The following is an 18,306-nucleotide window of genomic DNA, read 5'->3' on the forward strand; positions in this document are numbered from 1 at the left end:
CATTTGTGGGAGGGGGCTGGGGGGGCGCTGGGCATAGTGGGGCGGGGGGGGTTCTGGCCATAGGGAGTCGGGAGGATATGGGGTTGGGGGGCTGTGTGGCGCGGCATGAGCCTGCCCCCTGAGGGGAAGGGGCATGCTGGCAGCACAGGGACGGGTGGGCCACTATGTGTCTGGCAACTGCCAGTTTGTAAATAGTGCCCTTGCACTGGGCTGGGCAGAGCAGGGCTGCCCCTGCCATGCCATACCATGCCACATTGCCCCTGACTGGCCCCTCGCTGTAGGGACTGACCTCCATGTGCCATGCTCCATTCCCTCCATGGGGGCCCACAAATAAGTTTGGCGCCGGGCCCACAAAAGATTAATCCAACCCTGGGCTCAGCAACAGCTGTCCCTGGTCGTGCTAGTCCAGGAGCGTGCAAGCCACTGAGCCTGGTGCCCACCCCATTGGGCAGGGCTGGGGGCAGTACAGCAATGCTGGAGGAGTTGCTTGTGTGGGGTGCTGGCTTCTGCGAGCAGTGACCAGATGTGCAGCTGCTTTCGCTGTTGCCATTCCTGGTAAAGCCCTGCAGCTCCTCGGCTATCCGCTTTATAGCCGCGGATATCCGCATCTGCGAATATAAATTTGGTATCCATGCAGGGCTCTACCCACTGTTACTGTTCCAAGCAGAGACTTTCAAAGGTGACTAGTAAGTTATAGGCACAACATTACTATTTTATCATGGGAGCTGTGCATCTAAATCCCCTACTCAGCAACAAAAACTTAACCAGAGATGTTAAATTATGATTCCATCATAACTTTTCTGTCTTATTCAAATTCTGTAAGAATTAATTCATCTAAAAGAAATATAAAGTGACAGTCTTCACAACAACTAATCTGTAGCTGGCAGAGAAACTAATTATTTAATATCAGTATCATTTGCATGAAGTAAACTCACTTCACATTCTTAAATGGATGACACAAACAATTATACAGATTAGTTCTCAAGTAGATTTTTACCCTCCTGGGAACCATAGCTCAGATCCTTCCCAGAGGAGCACTGTTCCATAAAGAAAAAAAATCCCTTTGTTTCAAAAGTATAACTGAGCTTGTAGAATCAGGAACTGCTTTTGGCTGACTCCCAGCACCACATGCAGGGAGTCTATGGTGCTCTCTCCAAGAGGTCTGCATCAATCCAAGTCTAGCAGTGCAGAACTGCAGAGAATTAAGCTAGTCAAAAGATGATCCAGTGTAAACCTGTTAAAAGGCAAACAGAAAAGCCTTACAAACACAGAGAGGAGGGATAGCTCAGTGGTTTGAGCACTGGCCTGCTAAAGCCTGGGTTGTGATTTCAATCCTTGAGGGGGCCATTCAGGGATCTGGGGCAAAAATTGGGGATTGATCCTGCTTTGAGCAGGGGGTTGGACTAGATGACCTTCTGAGGTCCCTTCCAACCCGGATATTCTATGATTCACTCCTAAATTGCTAATTGTTGAATTCACATCTGCATGCAGGCCCTTTGTGTGATACACAAGAATCACCCATTAAGGGTACAAAATAGTATGGAGAGCCTTAAACAAGCTCTTTGCACTGGGATGAATTTTTCCTTAGCAGAAAATATGTGTATGCACTTTAAAAATACAGATAATTATAATTTCAAATAAAATGGGGGGGGTTATTTCCTCCTTTGCTTACCACACAAGACCACAGACCAATGATCCATGTTTCTCCTACAACATAATGGGCCTGATCCTATGCCCGCTGATGTTACCTTGGCATACCCTGCAGCTGTCTGCAGAGCGCTGTAATCTGCAAGTGGTTGTGTTGTGGGAGAAACCTTAAATCTTAAACTTGGCTCATCATAAGCTGTTCAATTCAACTTTAAGGCCATATAGGTGTTTCTCTCTATGTTCATGTGTTGCCTTGAACAACAGAGTCCTGGTCCTGATTGGGATCTTTAAGTGCCACTGAACTACAAACACTAATTCTTGAGTGCATATGCACCTTATGGAAAAGTTCTATAGAATTTAATTAAAATGAAGACATTCCTATAGGCTTTTTGGACCATCCCATGCAAAATTCTATTTCAGCTACAGAATTTTAAAGGACAGTTTAAAAAACTCTAGAAAGAGATTATTTTCTATTACATTATATGGGTGTGTAGCTTCTATAGAACTCTGATGGTTTCATCCCTAGTATATTCTGCACAATTTTTCAAGAGTATGCCTGGATGTTTACTTTTTAGAACATAACATAAGAACGGCTTGCTGGGTCAGACCAAAGATCCATCTAGCCTAGTATCTTGACTTTCGACAGTGGCCAATGCCAGGTGCCCCAGAGGGAATGAACAAAACAGGTAATCACCAATCATCAAGTGATCTTTAAGTGCCGCTGAACTACAAACACTAATTCTTGAGTGCATATGCACCCTGTCGCTCATTCCCAGCTTCTGGCAACAGAGGCTAGGGACACCATTCCTGTCCATCCAGTTTTACACCAAAACTGTTCTTTAAGAGATTCATTTCTTTAAGAGACCTTTATTTTTAGGATGGCTCTGCTAATTTATAAAATATAGTTTGACAAAAACATCAAAAAGTCACTGGATAGTTACATTTTCTGGCAATCTTAACAACCTTCCTTTACCAGTTAAATTTTCTGTTTTGTTTTTGTGACTGGAGCACTAAAAGTTGATTATTTTAAGTGCTACTCCTTTAACCATTTCAGTGCTGCCTAAGATGGAGATGCATTTTGCCATATGTGCTCCCATATCTACATAGTAAATCTTTTCACGGGCCTTTATAGAACACCAATCTGTGTAATATCCAGGTGCTAAAGTCCTCAGTGAGCTGTTAACAGCACGTGCATTACAGGTTGCCATGTCCTGCTATGGTAGATGCCAGCAGCAAAAGGGTTAAGTGGGCATGATTGTTATACTCGGCCCATACCAATAAAGGGGCAAAAGCCAAGGGTCTGAAAAGACACCATAATGTTTTGGATATTTTATTTTCCAAGCATTTGAACTTATACATCATCACATCCTTGTGAAGTATTTTTTTTGTTGTTCCCATTTTACAAGCAGGGAAACGAAAGCAGAGTATGTTCAGTGATTTACACAAGACCACAGAGGGAAGTCAGTATCAGGTTTGGGATAAAGCATTTCTAACACCCAGTTCTGCGCCAGGACCACTAGATCACAGCTCCCTCTGTCTCAAAGAAACAGTTTCTGTCCAAATGAAGTGTGTTATAGCGACGAACATCTCTATCCAAAAGGTGTATGTTAGGTGTGGCTGTGCAACATTATGGTTAAGGTGCATGCAAAAAAAAAAAAGGTAACAGCTGAGGTGGAGTACAAAGAATGTCAGCTATCTAAATTATTCCTATGGAGCTTATGCCTTCAGTCCACAGATTGCAATGGAAGATGACCATGGGACTCTAGGATAATATATGACTCTTAGCCTACCAATCTACAATGCACCACAGGAAGCAAATATTTTTAGCACGTGTGATGCTATGTAGTCTTTAGCCAAAGAAGCATGAAAAAACTAAAGCAAAGGTGATGTGGCATAAAGTGTACTTATAATACGGAAATATAAAGGTCAGCCCAATACTGGCTTAATTCTACATCTATTCACCTGTAAATGGCAAGTACAGTATGAGTCCCTCAAGGCAAATAAGGACTTTAATCACAGGAACTGCATGGGAGAGCCAAATGAGCTTATATTTTTTTAAGCCTTGGGAAGGGGAAGTGACCCACGTAAGTTTCACACATGAGGGTCACAGCACACTCCCTCCTGAGGAAGTGTTTATAGCAGGGGATACTTAAAGATGTTTAAAACTTCTTTTTCCCTTGAGAAGCAGAACCTTTAAATCAAGATCCTGATATCACAGGAGATCAGGGAAATGTTGTTTTTCCCTTGCAACAAGATTACCACCCTGATTACCTTGCCCACCCACAGTTTATTTGTGCTCTTCTTGCAGCCTGTTCATGCAGCTAACCAGTAACCGGTTAAATGTCCTAATGTTGATGTGATTTCATCGAAGTCAATTTCCCAGTAAAGTCCATATGTACCATAAGAGAATAATTGTGCCTGAGGTTCTTGAAACTGCCCAAGCGTTCTGTCCTGAATTCCAGGCTGTCAGGTCACATATGAGCACATAAGACTTTTTATGACAGAACAGTACTTTCACCATGGCAGTTACAAAGTAGCAACCAGATCCCAGGCCTTGGCACATATTGTTATTTATATAGCATCATACGGTAGGTATGCATTGCACTCCATAAATAAATAAAGTAATAGGTCCCTGCCCCAAGGGAAGAGCTCTGTGTAAGCTCAAAAGCTTGTCTCTCTCACCAACAGAAGCTAGTGCAATAAAAGCTATTATCTCACTCACCTTGTCTCTCCAACATACTAAAGTGGCATTGGGGGCAGGTGTTTTTGCAACAATTCTCATTTGCACAAAAGAGAACCCAAGTATATGAAATGACTTGAGCCCAAATGACAGAGCCCAATTCCGTTACACTGGTGTCACTCATTAACTTCAGTGGAATTTACACGTGTCCAACTGAGGGCAGAACTGGGGCTAATGGAATTGAGTTTCCCCACGAAGGGAAAGTTGTGATGGTTCTTTTTAGAGGAGGCAAAGGTTCAAAGCTCTATATTTTCTTTGATCTTACTGTTTCACAAAATACCACCAGTTCATTTTAAAAATTTCAATGGTGAAGACAACACTACAGGACAAAGAGACATTAGATGGAGGGTTAATCTTGTCACTTTTTTTCTCTACCCCCCTCCTTATCTTCATGCATAAGAACTACACTGCAGATTTATTACAGATATGACTGAAAATAATAAAACCAAGGCTGTTCACAGTTAAGTGTTCCATAAACATCTTCTAGCCCTTAAGTTATACCGACAGGAACAAGATGACTTAGTCTGTGTTTCACCTTTAAACTGTGGCTTTCTTTGCTTTTGTCAATTTACCTTTCTGCTATATTTTATCTCAACATGTTATTAAGAAAAAAATCAGAAGGAAGGTAACATGTACAACACCACCCAGCCCAAGCGCAAAAAGACGTTCTATTTGAAGATGATCTGCAGCCACACTGTAAACTGTGGGAAACAAGGGCTGTGTTAGGGGGGAAGCCAATAAACATGCATGGGAAACAAAAAAAGAAAACACTATATGGGAAAACAAGAAACACAGTTCTTCCCCTGGATCCCTGGAAGTAATCCAAACTCAGTGAAAGCGTACAAGAGTCCCCAGTGCCTTATATTCCAGCTCCTAAAGATCAGGCTGGAAAACAGAAGTGAGTCTGCTCTCAAGGACAGGCTTTGAGATGGCTTCTCCTTTGAGCTCAAAGGTAGTGATCCCTTGATCCAAAGCAGTATCATCAAGCACCATAATTACTGCACAGCAACTTCATTTTAGACAATATCCAAACCATCTTCAAACATTTTTCCTCAAATCTCATAGGGCACTAGTGTAGATTAAATAGTTAAAATGTCTACGAAATCTTAGATTTTAAAAGAAGCTTTGTGTCTGGTTGTACTAGAACAATATACGTTTGTATAGAAGTCAGAAATCAAAAGCAAAAGTATGTTTTGTTTTTCAAAAAAGCATCAGAACTAATTGTATACCTAGGTTATTCCCACCTAGGCTTAGAACTTCTATTTTACAGCTGGGCCACAGATAACAGGGTTGGAACTGATTGCTTAGTTTAAGGTAGCCAAACTCCCTGCATTTTTGCAGGAGACTTTTCATAATTCTTTATCGACAGCACAAATAGCATGCACTTTACTCTAGCCTTGACTGCTTTGAAAAAGGATTAATCCGTAAGCTCTCTGATCACTTGGTTGAATGCAAAGAAGTTTCAGCTTGGCAAATACGATTTAAAACGGAAGTGTTGACACACTCTGAGCCAGGTGTTTATCATCTCTCTTCACAATGCAAGATATGTTTGGTACAAATGCTATAATTAAGGCTGCAGATCAGTATCTGTAATCTCTGTGCTTTCACTTGCCCCAAAGTGTTCTTCTTGGACTGACATTTTCTATGCTTGATCTCAGACAAAAGGCAATTTTTTTGGTGAAAGTTTGAAGGAAGCCCTTTTAGCCATTGTTGAGTTATATGAAGCTGGAGAATAAGAAGCAGGGGAACGTCTCCATCCTTCCCCAAAAATGAATCAACCATTTTTCCTATACAGAACTGAAAATGGCTGAACTTTGAAAGCATATGGAGTCTCAGATTTTAAGGCCAGAAAGGAACATTATGATGGTTTAGTCTGACCTCCTAGATAACACAGGCCATAGAACAGGTGCAGGCAAACTTTTTGACCTAACGGCCGCATCAGGTTTCTGAAATTGTATGGAGGGACGGTTAGGGGAGGCTGTGCCTCCCCAAACAGCCAGGCATGGTCCGGTCCCCGCCCCCTATCTGACCCGCCCACCGCGCTTCTTATCCCCCGATGGCTACCCTGGGACTCCTGCCCCATCCAACCCCCCCATTCCCTGACGGCCCCCCAGGGACCCCAGCCCCATCTATTCCCCCCCACTCTCTGTCCCCTGACCACCCCCAGACCCTCCGCCCCATCCAACCCCCTCTCCCCTTCCTGACTGCCTCCTTCAGGGACCTCTGCTCCCATTCAACCCTCCTGTTCCCCACCCTCTGACCACCACAACCCCTATGCACACCCCCGGCCCCTGACCACCCCCCAAACTCCCCTGCCCTCTATCCAACCCCCCCCACACACACACCCGCTCCCTGCCTCCTTACCGCACTGCCTGGAGCACCGGTGGCTGGCAGCGCGTTTGCACCAGGACAGGCAGCCGCGCTGCTCAGCACAGAGCACCGGATCAGGCCGCGGCTCTGCAGCTGCGCTGCCCCTGAAGCTTGCTGCTCCGCCACCCAGAGCATTGAGCCGGCGGACCAGTGAGCTGAGGCTGCGGGGGGGAGGGGGAACAGCAGGGGAGAGTCTGGGGGCGAACCTCCCGGGCCAGGAGCTCAGGGGCTGGACAGGACAGACGCGGCCCGCGGGCTGTAGTTTGCCCTCCTCTGCCATAGAACTTCACCCAGTAATTCCTGCATCAAGGCCATTACAGCTGTCTGAGCTAGAGCAGAACTTTTAGGAAAACATCCAGTCTTGACTTAAAAACTGCAAGTGGTGGAATAACCACGCCATCCCCGGGGAAGTGTCCATTCTGGAGCATGCCCCCGAGTTTTAAAGGTATTTAGGTGTTGCTCTGCTCTGCATTGCATTGCCTAATTGACTTGGAGCCTAAGTCTTTTTTTCAAAGGCATCTTAAACACTTAGGAGCATAAATCTAATTGACTTTCAATGAGACTTAAGGACTCCTCAGTACTTAAGTCACTTTTGAAAGTGAAACCTAGGGCCCAACTTTAAAGGTATTTAGGCACCTAACTCCCATTTGTTTCAATAGGACCTAGACACCTAAATAGCTTTGAAACTCTGGGCACTAGTTTCCTAAGTCAGTTATGCACTGAAAGACTGAGTGGAGCCACACCTACAAATCTGGGCCTATGTCTACAAACAAGTTTTTAAAACAAATTGGTTTGGTGATAAAGTACAAAGCGGTTGGGTGGAAAAACAATCCCACATCTAAGCTTGCTCAGTAGGCAACAGCTAAGATCTTAAGCAGAAGACCCAAACTCTTTTACAACATCCCAGTCCTGCGTCAGAGCCATAAGGGCACCGCACAACGGGAATTGGGCACCTGATGCCCTTAGACCACTTTGGAAATCCCAGCCTTGAAAAGGTAATGTTATTGATTAAGCACAGGAATGTTCTTCCACTCTTAAAATCAAATGCAAACAACAAAAAACTACATTCATATGACATTCAAATCACTGAACTAAAATAAAAAAAGCCAGGAAATTCAAATGTTTTAAGGGGCCTGATTCTCCTCTCACATCACTTACATGTGGGTATAACTGCATTGGCTTTGATAGAACTATTTCTGATTTACTCTGACATGGATGAAGGAGAATCAGGCCCAAGGTTCCTCCAGCAATATTCACTCTGCCCCATTGCTCATTAGTGTGTATTCTGTGGCAGCAGTTTTCACACTGTGGGAACATGTAGCATTGGTGAGATGCACGCCAGTCAGATGGGATGCAAGTTGATTTATCAGAATAAAAAACCCTTCTAGGTCTGCTGATCAAAATGAAGTTGGAATGCCAGGTGGGTTTGAATATTCAGTGTGGTACACTACTTCTTAAGTTTAACAATAATAATACCTAACTCTTATCCCACACTTTCCATCAGTAGATCTCAAAGCTCTTCACAGTCTTTAATGTCTTTATCCTCGCACCACCCTGTGAGGTAGATAAAGTACTACTGTTCCCATTTTACAGATGGGAAACTGAGACACAGAGAGACTAAGACCCAGATCCTGAAAAATGTTCAGACTCCTAACTCCCATTGCAATCAGTCAGTTAGGAGCCTAAATACCTTTGTGGATCTGGACCTAAGTGACTTGCCCAAGGTCACACAAAGTCTATGGCATAAATGGGAGTTTGAGCATTCCTGTTTTATGGTATATATTTAACAACACTATATTAGGCTGCTCATTTAACAGTAAAACAGGAATAGGTGAGGTTACGCATGTGCCATGTGACAGAGTTAATGTTGCTGTAAGAATTTTAACTTCTATTTCCCAGTTTGTTTTTTATAACTGTGCAAGCCTAATACTGTATTAATATTAAGGATGCAGTTATATGAATGTGCACATTTATGCTATTAAATCCAGTAATCTAATAATACAATATAGGGAACATCTGGCCACATCTCTCCTGTGACATGAAGAGCTCTGTTAGCAGCAAAAGTGGAGTGGTTCTACTGCTCAGGGAGTGGGGCAGGGGCCCACGCTGGGGTTGCTCTCCCTGTGTGCTAACCAGACCCCTGCTCCACAGAAGCTCCCTGTGCACTGCCAAGCAGCAGAGATTTGGTGATAGGGCTGAGAGACAACCAGAACAAAAGGCCATCCCCCTGCCCCAGCGCAGGGCAGGCAGATGCTGCAAATACTACTTCAGCCCTCACAATGTAGGACTGGCCGTGAAGCAGCAAACTCCTGCTGCTGCACTGCCCGCTCAGGGGAATTTCTTCCTCCCAGCCTTCAGAAAATTCCCTAGTGCACAACTCTGCCACTCAGCAAAAGACAGAATTGGGGCTGTGTATGTGCATGCATGTCAACAACTTCTCTGTTCTTGCTCTCTTGTGCCCAGTCCCATAAAGACTTAGCCAAAGACTTTAAAGGCTGAAGGATCAGGGACTTTGTCCATGGTCCTTTTGGTGCCTTGCTTGCCCTTAGACCATGCCAGGAGAATTTCTGGAGGGCTTGTCTGCATGGATGCTGGAACTAGGGCTGCTGCCACACCCTGTGGCTTGAAGTAGTAACAACAATCCATGGTTTCCTCCTTCAGCACTCCCCCTATAAAAACTGTTCCAGCATCACTGCTCGTCAACTAATCCAGCAGTTCTCAATATGCTCAGACCAGCAACTTGGCAATTAATCCCCTTTTCCCAGTCACCGCTTCTCCAGAACTAAAAACAGGTGGGCAACACACTGAGAACATGATACCCTTTACTTTAAGATAAAGTAGAGAAAATACAGAAAATAAAAGGATAGATCCTTAAACATGTAGCCTTCAACAGACAAGAGGATGCAAAAAAAATGTCACAGAGAATTTGGCAAACATAGCTCTGAATTCCCATCAGAAATGAAGGCCATTACTAAGGGACACCAATGAGATCAGGTCAAGTTGTTCTCAAGACAGAGGCTGTCTTCCTCTCTGGCCGTTGAACCATTTGTAACAGCTCTCACACATTTGAAATTCACTTCAGGGAAGAACAAACTTCTCCCTGGTACTTTCTGGATTAGTTTCAGAGAAGACATTAAGTCAAGATATTATCTTAGAGCAGTCCTGTAAAGTTTTAGGAAACCTTTTGTTGGCTCACATTAACTTTTCCTATTGACTCATAGAAATGTAGAGCTGGAAGGGACCTCAAGAGGTCATCTAGTCCAGCCCCCTCTGCTGAGGCAGGACCAAGTATATTTAGACCATCCGTGAGAGGCGTTTGTCCAACTTGCTCTTAACAACCTCCAGTGATGGGGATTCCACAGCTTCCCTTAGAAGCCTATTCCAGAGCTTAACTACCCTTGTAGTTAGAAAGTTTTTCCTAATATCTAACCTCAATCTCCCTTGCTGCACATTAAGCCAATTACTTCTTGTCCTACATTCAGTGGACGTAGAGAACAACTGATCACCATTCTCTTTGTAACAGCACTTAACATATTTGAAAACTGTTATCAGGTTTCCCTGAGGGTATATCTGCAATTAAAAGCCCGCAGTTGACCCATGCCAGCTGACTTGGGCTCAGGAGGCTCAGGCTGAGGGGCATTTTAACTGCAGTGTAGATTTGTAGGCTTGGGCTACAGTCAGGCTCTAGGACACTGTGAGGTGGGAGGATCCCAGATCTCAGGCTGCAGGCCAAGCCTGGAAATCTACACTGCAGTGAAACAGTCCCACAACCTGAGCCAGCTGGCATAGGCCAGCCATGGGTGTCTAATTGCAGTGTAGACAAACCTTCAGTCTTCTTTTCTCAAGACTAAGCATGCCCAGGTTTTTCAACCTTTCCTCATAGATCGGGTTTTCTGAAACTTTTATCATTTTTGTTGCTCTCCTCTGGACTCTCTCCAATTTGTCCACATCCTTCCTAAATTGTGGTGCTCGAACTGGACACAGTACTCCAGCTGAGGCTTCACCAGTGCTGAGTGGAGAGGGACAATTACCTCCTGTGTCTTACAAACAACATTCCTGTTAATACACCCCAGAATGATATAAGCCTTTCACAACTGCATCACACTGTTGACTCATACTCAGTGTGTGGTTCACTGTAACCCCAGAGCCTTTCCAACAGTACTACCAACTACCCAGTTATCCCCCATTTTGTAGCTGTGCATTTGATTTTTCCTTCCAAAGTGTGGTACTTTGCACTTGTCTTTATTGAATTGCATCTTGTTGATTTCAGATCAATTCTCCAACTTGTCAAGGTCATTTTGAATTCTAATCCTGTCCTCCAAAGTGCTTGCAACTCCTCCCAGCTTGGTGTCATCTGCAAATTTTATAAGCATACACTCCATTCCATTATCCAAGTCATTAATGAAAATATTGAAGATCACCAGACCCCGGACAGACCCCTACAGGACCCCACTAGACTCATCCCTCAGTCTGACAGTGATCCATTGATAACTACACTTTGAATATGGCTTTTCAACCAGATTTGCAATCACCTTTTATTAATTTCATCTAGACCACATTTTCCTAGTTTGTTTATGAGAATGTGAGGAGTATGTCAAAAGTCATGCTAAAATCAAGATCTCTCCCTCATTCCCTCTCTCCTTCATTCCCATCTCTTTTCTGGGGCTAGTTATATAGCTTTCTTAGGGCTGACCTACATATAAATTTGCGCCAAAATAACAACCTTTTTATTTCAGTGCCAGTCTGTATGGACACTCTTATTTCAAAATTAAATTGTATTTTGGAATAAGTATCCTATTTCAATTTTGTTTTTTATTGAAATAGGACTCTTATTTTTAAATCAGAAAGTGTCCACACACAGACTTCCACCAAAAGTGTGAATTAAGACTTGTGTCATTATTACAGTGGAAATGTGCACATGGACAAGCACTATGGGGGAAGGTAGTCTGCTACGAGAGAGAGAGATGTGAGAAGTAAACAAAGCCGCAGAATGATCACAAATGGTATTTAGCAAGCAAAGTTTTTCACTGACCCCTTTGCACAATTTCTTTTTTTTTTTTCCTTTCTTATTTTTGGTGAAAGTAGGTGGAATTTGATTTACTTGCAATTAGGGCAACCAGTGAATAAACTGTGTAATCAGCACTGAGGTGGTGGAAAGAAACAGCATCTCAAACAAATAACAATTTGACGGTACAAGAAAGAAATATGGCTTAAAAAGCAGAACCACCACAGCTAGTGCACTTTTTACTGAGGACATGCCATCCTACACCAGGAACTCATCCACAATTGTGTGTGTGTGTGTGTGTGTGTGTATACACAACATATATATATTTTTTTTAAATCACACACTATGAGACCGTTTCATTCCCATGTAAAAAAAAAAAAAAGAGTAAGAGCCAAGTACTGGTCTCACTTAAACTGGTGTAAATCAGGAGTAACTCCACTGAATTCAATGGAATTGCATCAGTGTAATGGGATCAGAATCAGTCTGCCCATTTGTGTGTGTCCCTCTATTTCCTATCTTTAATCTAGAATGTATCTCTAATCTTGTAGGTGTCATTCTTCTTGACTTCTGGGACCAGCATGGTTTTGCTCCAATATTTGATGCTCTCTGCTGCCACCCACAGCACATCCATGTACATTCTCTCATGAACACAGTACATTTTTTCCAGAAACCTTAACTGTACCGAGTCTGAGTTGGTACACTGGGGTCTGGGTAGACCTCAGAAATCTTCAGGTTACAGGGGGAGGGGAAGAGGGGGAGAAAGGACGATGGAAACAGTGAAGTATGGTGGAGCTGTGCCAGGATCTAACAGCAACTTGGAAGCAAAGGCTGCATCAGCATTTGTCTGCTTTGCTTCAAAAGTGATGGCAATAGCGTCCGTTAATTATATTTCCTGTTGATTGCTGTTTGAAAACATGCAGGATGCCTAACAAACAAAAGCAGCGCTTTGGCAGAGTAGTGTATTGCTAAGCTGGTCTGGTCTGTTTCAAAATGAGATGTTCTCATTTTAAGAGTACACACAGACTCATACTTATGTCTAACTAACTGACACCTGATCTATTGTATTCAATGTCATTCCCACGCTGATTTACACTTCCTTCATCCCAACCCTTTCAGCCACAAAACAGTAGACCAGATTCATCAGTAAGATGATATGGAACTTTTTTTCCAATTTAATCAATTTTTTTAAAAATCATTCATCTGTTTCTCTTTCTCACTAGGATCCAATCTTACATGGAGTTGAACTTGAGGGGACTCTGTATTTACAAAAGGCACGCAAGTACCTTGCAGGATTGGGTCCTTCTTATAAATCTCTAGTGAAAATCAGCAGTGTGGATTTGTAGTCCAGAGCATGAGATACAAGAGTGGGAGCAGGGAGCCATATTCAGTTTTCAGATCTGACACTGATTTGCTGGGCAACTCTGGCAAAATACTTAGCTTCTCTGTGCTACAGTTCCCCAGCTGTAAAATATAGTGGTAATGATACTTTACAACTTTATAGAATGTTTAGAGATCTGGGCATTAAAGTGCTAAAAATCATGATAGTTATCACGTTTCTACTTTAACATGTTTTGCTGAGACAGATGCCTGTACAATTAAAAAAAATATGAAGTTTCACTTTAAATGATAACTTCTTACACTTATATAGCACCTTTCATCCTTACCTATAGACACAGCACTACTAATAAGCAACCATCTTTACAGGATGGAGGGGGAAATGTTTGGAAAAGGATGCCAGAACAATTACTCTTGTAAAATATGCTACTGGACTGTTAAATCACTGTTCACTCAAATCCCTGCTCCACCACTGACTCCATGTGTGACATTGGGCAAGTCACTTAGCTTCTCTGTTCCCCATCTGTAAAAAAAAATGGAGATAATAGCATTTCCCTGCCTCACAGGGATGTTGTGATGAAAATACATTAAAAGACTGTGAGGCACTCATATACTAAGGTAATGGGTGCCATGTAAATTAAATAAGATAAATAGATGTGCAGAACAGGCTCTCAAAATATACACTTTGAGTAATTCAACAGGAGCATTGACTGATCAACCATAACAACATTTGACTGAAAGAGAAAGGGCATAAGGGTCAGTCAGTGTTTAAAGGTTTCAGAGTAACAGCCGTGTTAGTCTGTATTCGCAAAAAGAAAAGGAGTACTTGTGGCACCTTAGAGACTAACCAATTTATTTGAGCATAAACTTTCGTGAGCTACAGCTGTAGCTCACGAAAGCTTATGCTCAAATAAATTGGTTAGTCTCTAAGGTGCCACAAGTACTCCTTTTCTTTCAGTGTTTAAACTGGATCATATAGAAATAAAAACAAGGAGGAACAACCATCATTCAAAGTGTTCAATTAAAGTCAATATCCCTAGGGAATCACTGATTCTAGGAACCATGTTTGTATTACTTGCCGTCAGAAGAATCAGTGCAAACTGTAGTTGGCTTACACTTACGACAATTATTGAGTAATATTTTAAATAGTCAGATTCCACATTGTGAATTTTTTAGTAATCATAAAAAGTTTGTTTTAAATCAGGGAATTAGTTTGGTTCCATTTAGATCTTTGTTGTTCATGCAAAATCCATCCCTTCGCTTCTGACCAAAAGCAATCCATTGTAGACCACCATGAAAATCAGTTCTTCAGTGACATTCAGTTAGGTGAGCAACTGGCCTAGGCAAGAAACTCTAGTCTGGGACTATACCTATTGGTGTCTCTGGTGAGAACTGTGTGTAATTGTTGGAGGTACAGGAAGAGTAGTCCTCAGTCTGGGAATAAATCCTTAAGAAACATGTTTCACTTGTGAGAGTCATCGCAAAGTCTAATGCTGAAAGTTTCTCATACTCAGAAATAACTGATTCTTTTTCTGTGTTCAGCCGGGAAGAAATCAACCATTAGGTGTCAGGAAAGTTTGTATTCTGAAATGCATTTTAAATGGAAATGTACAAAACATTTGACTGCATAAGGTAGGTTTCAAACAGTGTTGAGAGAAAAAGCCACCAAAATGAACACTTTACTTTTTTTAAAAGCAAAAAATGTTATGAGAGGGCTGTCATTTCTGAAAATTGTCAGAACCAGATGTTCCTCTTATTTAGAGGCCTTTTCATGTAAAGATCTCTAACTTCTGGTCTTGCAAGGTTTTATCCCCTATAAAGTACTTGGAATACCCTTTTAAATACTCTGGGCCTGATTCTCCTCTCACTTACATCTGTGTAAATCAAGAGTAACTCCACTGTGATCACCTGAGGCATACTGGTGTAAATAAGATCAGAATAAGACTCGGTCAGTAACTTTGGATTTGACTGTAAGGTTTTAAATCTTGAATTCGTAAAGACAGCTACAAGGGGAAAAAATGAAATCTCAGTGATTAACAACATAGTGTAAACTGAAGTTAAAGAATGAGAAAAATCTGAAAGGTATCTGCACAATTACAAGTAGCTGTTTGAGCAAATCCTAAATAGAATCATCCAGCCTCCGGACCATGAAAATTCCCTGCTTCCCAAAGAGAGGAGAGGGAGCCCACACTGAAGCTAGTGTCAAAAGGATGAATATAATTCAGAAGTTAATTAATTCATTCTTCCTGGAAAGTGAGCATATATAGTAATGTATTTCTTGACTCATCTCCTGGCAAAATTGGCTTACGGGATGTTGGGCTGGTGGTCAACACCTAAGTTACCAATCTTGCAGCTCTCATTCAAGGAAAATGAGCCCTGTGCCTGAGTGAGGACTTTGGGAATTGGCCAAATCTACAAGAAGCCAGCTACCATGGCAAAGATGATTATTTTACAGAAAAATGTGCTCCCTTAGTTAATATCAGTGCGAGAAGAAAGGGGGAGAAAGCCATACAGTTCCAGGGTGCACAATCAAGCTAACCCCAATTCAGTTCTCAACACTTTTCAGGATTTTGGTATCTTATTTTTACATTTATTCACTCTTGTTCTCTAGTTCTTACAGCAGCCATCTGCGGCATGGCTGAGAAGGAGGTGGTTCCGTGCCTGTCACGGCATCACCAACACCCTGGGCGAAATGTACACATCTCTCACGCTGTAACTAATTGATAAGGCGTGTGTGGGGAAACAAGGAAAGGGCTGGAGAGAGCTTCTCCTTTCTCACCGGGATACTATCAGAGGTCTGTTCCCAGTGCTTGATATCACAGGAAGAGATTCCTTCTGCTCTTAGAAAAACCCTCTCCCCAAACAGAGGATCTGTTCTTTTATAACCCAGTCGCCTTTCCCTAGTTTTTTATTTTCACCTCATTTGCTGGGGCTGTATATTAAAAATAGACTTCAGCTAATATAGTCTCACAAAAATGCCTATGACACTAAAAAGCCACTAACCTTACAAAATACAACCCTGCACATCTTCCTTGAGGACAGCCACAAACTCATTAATGCCTTAGGGAAGGGCTTCTTTTCAGGCTCCCTTACTCAAACTGTTACTGAATAATTTAAGTGAGGTGGGAGTTAGGGAGGGAGAGGTTGTGTATGATTTTATTACATGCCAGAGAGAAAACACCCTTATTGAAATCACCTGTCTGGAAGGGCTCTGCTTCTCCAGCAGAATCAGGACTAGTAGAAAGGGTTTACATTTCCACATTTACATTCAGCTAAAGATGCCTGGCAAAAATCGATTCCTTTTACCTTGTAAGGGAAACCCACAAACCAGTACGTTAAACACTTTTGTTGCTAGGGTAATATAATAAATGCTTTAAGTTATTTAAGACAAAACTCCTTCCTAGAACAGCAAAGACTCATAAATGCTAGTAAGTTAGGAGTGCTAATAACTTCTCCAGGTGCTTTTACTGATCATTTGCCCGAGATGGTCTGAGCATCAGCTTGCAAGCCAGCTACTTACCGCACAGCGCAAAAAGGAAAAGTTGCACTAGCCAGAAAGCATGCGTCTCCATCCCGCAGTAGGAGCGACCAGGACTCAGAGCCTAGGGGGGAAAGCGCCCGCATGGGGAGGAAAGAGGGCGGCAGGTCTGCAGCCACCAGCACACACACACCTCGGATCAACCACACGCTTTCCTGTCAGGAAACCCCTCTTCATTCCTTTGCATCAAAGCATAAGCAGCAGCAGCAACTGGGGGTGGGTGGGCGCCCGCAAGCTTTCCCCCAGCTCCGCTCCTCCTCCCTCTCCCTACCCTGAGATGCGATCATCAGCCTCTCAGCAGCACCAATCAACTCCAACTTCCATTTCTCATTTTTGCCCACCCCCGCTCCCCCGCCTTGTTTCGTCCTCCCCCTTTCTCCGGCTCGCCTTTGGACTGGGAGGAAGGAGGAGGAGGATGTCGTTGTGGCTATTCTGGGATCCTCCAGGGCAGCCGATGGGAAGTTTCGCGCAGCTGGAGGTTTCTGAGAAGGAGGAGAAAGGGGGAGGCCCACAACGGAGGCGTTTGCCTGCACAGCTGTCTGGGGCGAGAGTGAAACTGACCAGCAGGGAGCTGGGGCGGGGGTGGGTGCGCGCTTGTCTCTCTGCCTGTTATCTGAGCCTCTTGAGCCCCTCGCTCTCTTTGTGTGGCTCCTTGGGTGACCATCTGCAGCGTGCCTTTGTGTCTGTGGGTCTCTCTCCGTCGGCTTGTGTGTCCATCTGTCTGCCTGCAGTAATCGTATTCTCGTCGGTCCCTCCTTCCACACAGAAAAGGGGCGGGCCCCGGTTGCCCATTGATCAGTAAAATTGTAGTCGCAAACCTCTCCTTTAAAGTGGGAAGTTTTGGCATTTTCTCTCTTCTCTTTGGCAACTCTCACCCATAGGCTGACTCTCCCATAGGGCAGGTACCATCTTGTTCGGCGCATAGTTGGCGTGAGCTAAACTTCTGCTGAGATATGTTCCTCGATACCTTTTCTCATGGACAACATGAGTTATCTCAAATGCCAGTGTGTTATTTAAAATTTAATACCTATAGATCGGCAGCCGCTACACTTTTACAAAATATGTAGTCCAGGACAGAACAGCCAGTAGCCTTAAGCAAGTGCTGGATGTGTTTTAATGCTGCCATTTCACCTCTGCATGACCGTGTCCAGGGGGGGAACCATACATTGCTCATTTTCATCAATATTTAAACCCTATTTTCCTCGATCCATAAGCATTTGAAGTTAGCTTCCTGATTTAAAAATGCCAGGAGGCAAAGCAACAAGGAGAGCCTTCCTGGAGACCTAGCAAGACAACTAAAAACCATGTATGCTGTTCAGTTTCATACACAGCAGGGAAGTATTTCTAGATAAGCAGAAAGATTGCACCTAGGGAATTACATTTCAATAGTACATGAAGTCGCTGTCACTGATAAAGTCAGATTAAGCACACCATTTAGAATTTTTAAAAAATAAACTTTTATAAAACCGAATGTTATAATATATTGCATTTTATGTGTGTGCCTGTGTATACGTTTATTTTTATGAATACTATGTGTGTGTAATGTTTCAATTGATTGGAAACTCTGCCAGGGAAACAGCCTTTCAAAGCAATTTGGAGAGGCCAAAGCAGGGTTTGGAGAGTCCAAACATTGCAGCATGGTGCTATTTATTGCAGATGTAAGGCAAGGTG

General features: G+C 43.0%; 1 protein-coding gene across 3 annotated transcripts in view; it reads right to left on the reverse strand.

Moving 5' to 3' along the window:
- The window catches only part of RAMP3 (receptor activity modifying protein 3), a 101,556-nt gene extending 84,656 nt beyond the window's left edge, over window positions 1-16,900 (reverse strand). For all 3 annotated transcript variants that reach the window (XR_012157425.1, XM_073332765.1, XM_073332766.1), the window contains exon 1: window positions 16,618-16,900. Coding sequence is in view for 2 of the 3 variants with exons in the window: in XM_073332765.1 (XP_073188866.1) it covers window positions 16,618-16,669 (52 nt within the window). In the remaining variant the exon portion in view is untranslated. The remainder of the gene's footprint in view (window positions 1-16,617) is intronic.
- Window positions 16,901-18,306: the final 1,406 nt, after the last annotated feature.

Source organism: Lepidochelys kempii, chromosome 2 (assembly GCF_965140265.1).
Source record: "Lepidochelys kempii isolate rLepKem1 chromosome 2, rLepKem1.hap2, whole genome shotgun sequence".
In the NCBI taxonomy this organism is placed as follows: Eukaryota; Metazoa; Chordata; order Testudines; family Cheloniidae; genus Lepidochelys; species Lepidochelys kempii.